The sequence below is a fragment of the Austrofundulus limnaeus genome, unplaced genomic scaffold (genome assembly GCF_001266775.1).
Source record: "Austrofundulus limnaeus strain Quisiro unplaced genomic scaffold, Austrofundulus_limnaeus-1.0 Scaffold4, whole genome shotgun sequence".
NCBI lineage: Eukaryota > Metazoa > Chordata > Actinopteri > Cyprinodontiformes > Rivulidae > Austrofundulus > Austrofundulus limnaeus.
Window position 1 is genome coordinate 5073503 of NW_013952406.1, and position 2013 is coordinate 5075515.

Sequence of the window (2013 nt, forward strand, 5' to 3'; positions counted from 1 at the left end):
GGCTTCAACTAAAACAAGGGCAGGTTTTAAATATTCATTTACTTTCCAAAAATCTGATTCTGCAGTATTTTCTATGTGCTTGCCAGCAGCTTTGCTCGCAAAATGCTGAAACTGGAACAAAATGATCTCATTACAAGGAATTATTGCTTCAGTCCTGTGTGAGGGTATTGTCTAAATCATGAATGGGTTGACTCAATTTCCTGTCTTTTAGTCAGAGTGTCTGTGCGTTTATGTTTTTCTTTATTCATATACTGAACCTTGAGATAAAACCAGTAAAACCCTATTTTAGAAAAGTGTAGGTGCATTTATAAATATATTTACTATCACTGAACTCCCACTGTGGACTGCTTTCTTCAAATCTAAGCCATTTCGTTGTTTTTTTCTGTTCTTGTATCTATCTATTTATAGATCCAACCATCACCGCAGTGCTGTATGTCCATACTTCCTGCGATGAAGTGCTAGCGTGAGGCTCACAGCTTACTGCAGCTGACTGCTGAATAATTGAGCAATATGAGAGGCTGCAGAGGGACAGCCATTACTAGGGGTAAATATAACTGCCTCTCTGGGATAATAGTCTAATACTTCTTAATGATTCATGGAGCAGTAAATATAACTCTTTCACAGGGGTTACACTCTAATACTATTTAATTATTCACGTTTCAAAAGCAGAGTAAGGCCTGTGGCAAAACGTGCTCAGGGAGGTTAAAAAATATAAATTGGTGGTACGTTAAACAAGCAATTGCGCCGACGTCTGGATAACATTGTTTTAATTAGGAATCTTCTTGATGAATCTCAAAGAGCTTGCCCTAACATCGCTTTAAAAAATGACCATTAAACACTGCTGTGTGCCCTTTCAAACCATGCTTTTAAATAGATTTGAAAAACAAAATTTGCCCAAATGAATGATSAACCCTTAAATGCTTGCATTCAATTAACAAATCAGAAAAAAAAAAGTTTTAACCTTCAACGATCTGCATCAAAATATAAGAATATTCGGCTTAAACTTGAGGCTGACATTAGGCAAAATTATGCACATTTATCTATTAGGAGAGATAGTTTTAATAAATGGAAATTATAATTATGCAGAAATGTGTTACCAAATAAAATGATGCATGTTTGTGCATTTATTAGTCTAACTACGTGAATACAAATTATGTTCYACTGAAACGCTCCCGTGTAGAGTCATATTTTTAAACAAAACATTTGAGTTTGTGCTGCGAACAAACATATAAGAAACATGTTRTCATAAACCAAAGAAACATAAGATGGATGTTCTCCTATGTGTGTCTATATGGTTGTTTTTGCTTTCCATATGGTGATGCTGTGATATCAGTAACACACCAAGTTTAATTCTAATATCAGATCATTTAAAAGTGCAAATTGTATTGTACCTCTGCACCAACGGGACCCTGAGGGCCTCGTGGGCCATGCTGTCCTGGAGGTCCCTGAAAAAAAGGAATGACATGTTATTTTAATAGAACAACATAAAACATTTAAAGTTGTAAAGTGAATGTAAGCCAGTGCCTTCTAAATTAAATAAATGCTAGACGTCAGCCAATGCTAGACAGCTTCTGCAGCGGCCCTATTATCAATGATTATTATTTCACTGACATGATAAAGATGCTCAGACAAGTCATTACCCTCAATATGACACAGATTCTGACTCCTTCTTCTTTTCACCTCCCACTGCCTCTCTTATTAACACTTATTAATAAGAAATCTCTAGTCTGTGATATGCACAAGCATGTTCTCTCAGCCAGAGATGACATGTGATTCGACTCGCCTGCGCAGCTTAAGAGAGCACCGAGCAATTAATCCTAACAGTACTTGGTTTCAGTTTCAGTCGAGTTGCCGTTGAGCTGTGTTGTGAATCACTGTGAAGTCTTGCAGGGATCCTTGTGTTGTAAAGACGCTGAAACAGAGAGACAGACAATCTGCCCAGAGAGAGAGAGAGAGAGAGAGAGAGAGAGAGAGAGAGAGAGAGAGAGAGAGAGAGAGAGAGAGAGAGAGAGA

The 2013-nt window shown here is 37.4% G+C and overlaps 1 protein-coding gene across 1 annotated transcript in view; it reads right to left on the reverse strand.

Moving 5' to 3' along the window:
* col5a3a (collagen, type V, alpha 3a) overlaps positions 1–2013 on the reverse strand; it is a gene marked incomplete in the record, with an annotated part of 49776 nt that overhangs the window by 7933 nt on the left and 39830 nt on the right. Inside the window, 1 exon segment of the mRNA XM_014024593.1 lies at positions 1392–1445. Within this exon segment, the coding sequence (XP_013880047.1) occupies positions 1392–1445 (54 nt within the window).